The sequence below is a fragment of the Magnolia sinica genome, chromosome 17, assembly GCF_029962835.1.
Source record: "Magnolia sinica isolate HGM2019 chromosome 17, MsV1, whole genome shotgun sequence".
In the NCBI taxonomy this organism is placed as follows: domain Eukaryota; kingdom Viridiplantae; phylum Streptophyta; class Magnoliopsida; order Magnoliales; family Magnoliaceae; genus Magnolia; species Magnolia sinica.
This window is the reverse complement of record NC_080589.1, coordinates 12789221-12790712: the sequence shown is the minus strand read 5'-3', so window position 1 is coordinate 12790712 and position 1492 is coordinate 12789221. Positions and strand designations below refer to the sequence as shown.

The window sequence follows — 1492 nt, the reverse complement described above, 5'->3', positions numbered from 1 at the left end:
CAACGACGTTGAATATTGCAGGGACCTGTTCCCTCTGTTATTTTTCTTTTGGAAAACATAATTGACATGTAAGAAAAAGGCTTCTTAGTTGCTTCGTGTAGCATAGCAATTTGCATGATAACCAATTATGTAAAAAGTAGTGGAGGGATCTAAATTTGTTGTAACTAGAGCTTCTGGAAATCTTGATATGCAGGAGGATCAGTGACATAAATGGAACAGCCTGGACTTTTCCACCACAAATTAGATGGACAAAAATGGAGACACTGAGTTGAATTCTTATCTCTATCTTCCTTATGAAGCTAACATCCTTCCTTTGGATTGATGCATTACCAGGTCCGATTCTTTGTCTTCCCTTTGTCTTCAAAAGCCAAATGGAGCCTAAGCCTCTTTTTAAACATATTAGACTCCATATGGTCGTCACAAGCCAAATGGAGCCTAAGCCCCTTTTTAACTCTGCCAATGTAACACCTTGCATTGCCGGTCCCAAGCCCGGGTAAAGGAGGAGGGAGAATGGGCATCAAGGTGAGTTGTGTACTATTCATTCATTTTGAGTTGTGTACTATTCATTCATTCATTCATGCATTTTATTCTCTCCCATCCCTCAACCCCTCCATTTCTTGTGAAATTATATTGCTAGAAAATGTGTATTTGGCTGATTTAAGATGTGGGTGTTGTTTTTTTTAAAAAAAATTTCATTTTGGGTTTTGGTAAAGAATCCCTGTTTTGTTTTGTTTTGTTTTGTTTTGTTTTTTTTTTTTAAAAAAAAATTGAAAGTTGCTGGTTTTTCACCTGGGTTTATCTTGTTTTATCTTCAGTTTTTTAATGTTCTGCTGTTCATTTCTTCTGCAGAGATTGAGGTGGTTTACTTTCACATTTGCTGAGAAAATGGAGGGAGATTCAAGGGAAGGAGAGTCCTGCCAGCAGTTTCTTGATCTGATTCCTAATAAAAGGGATTGGTTGGTAAGGGATAGAGGATCCTTTCAAGTTACAGAAGAGAAAAAGCTGGAGCTGAGGATTGGGCCACCTGGGGTCTGGATTTCCAAAGAAAACTGTAGCAGAGAAAGACTCCTCTCTATTGGGTATTTTCCAAAGGCTCCCAAGAACAGCAATCCTTCTGTTGAACCAGAGGTGGATTATTGTTGAAATGTCCACAGTTGGTTTCAATTGCACTATCTACTTATTTGGTGTCAATGTGTAGTATCTGAATATTTTACAGAAAGTTGTCCAACTACAGTTCACGTGCAAGATTCCATTACAATGGGATTAATCAGGTACAGTGCAACCTCAAGTAGCAATCAGCTACGGATCTAATCTGTAGCCAAAGATATATTGCTACGGACTTTATCCGTAGTGTTTTGTCCACTTTCTGGTATTGTATATTTTGAATTTCTTCATATATTTTTTTTTATCAAATTTAGTGGGACCAGGTCATTTTGTCCGTCAATTCATTTAGTGGAACCAGAGATGTTGTGAGTGAAGTCCACTTAATTTA

At 37.7% G+C, this 1492-nt stretch overlaps 1 protein-coding gene across 1 annotated transcript; it reads left to right on the top strand.

The window, feature by feature from the left end:
* Positions 1-309: 309 nt before the first annotated feature.
* LOC131230979 (uncharacterized) lies at positions 310-1206 on the top strand. Its single transcript, XM_058227016.1, has 2 exons — positions 310-522; positions 850-1206. The coding sequence occupies exons 1-2, from the start codon at positions 511-513 to the stop codon at positions 1141-1143; spliced, it is 306 nt and encodes a 101-aa protein (XP_058082999.1). The 5' UTR covers positions 310-510; the 3' UTR covers positions 1144-1206.
* Positions 1207-1492: the final 286 nt, after the last annotated feature.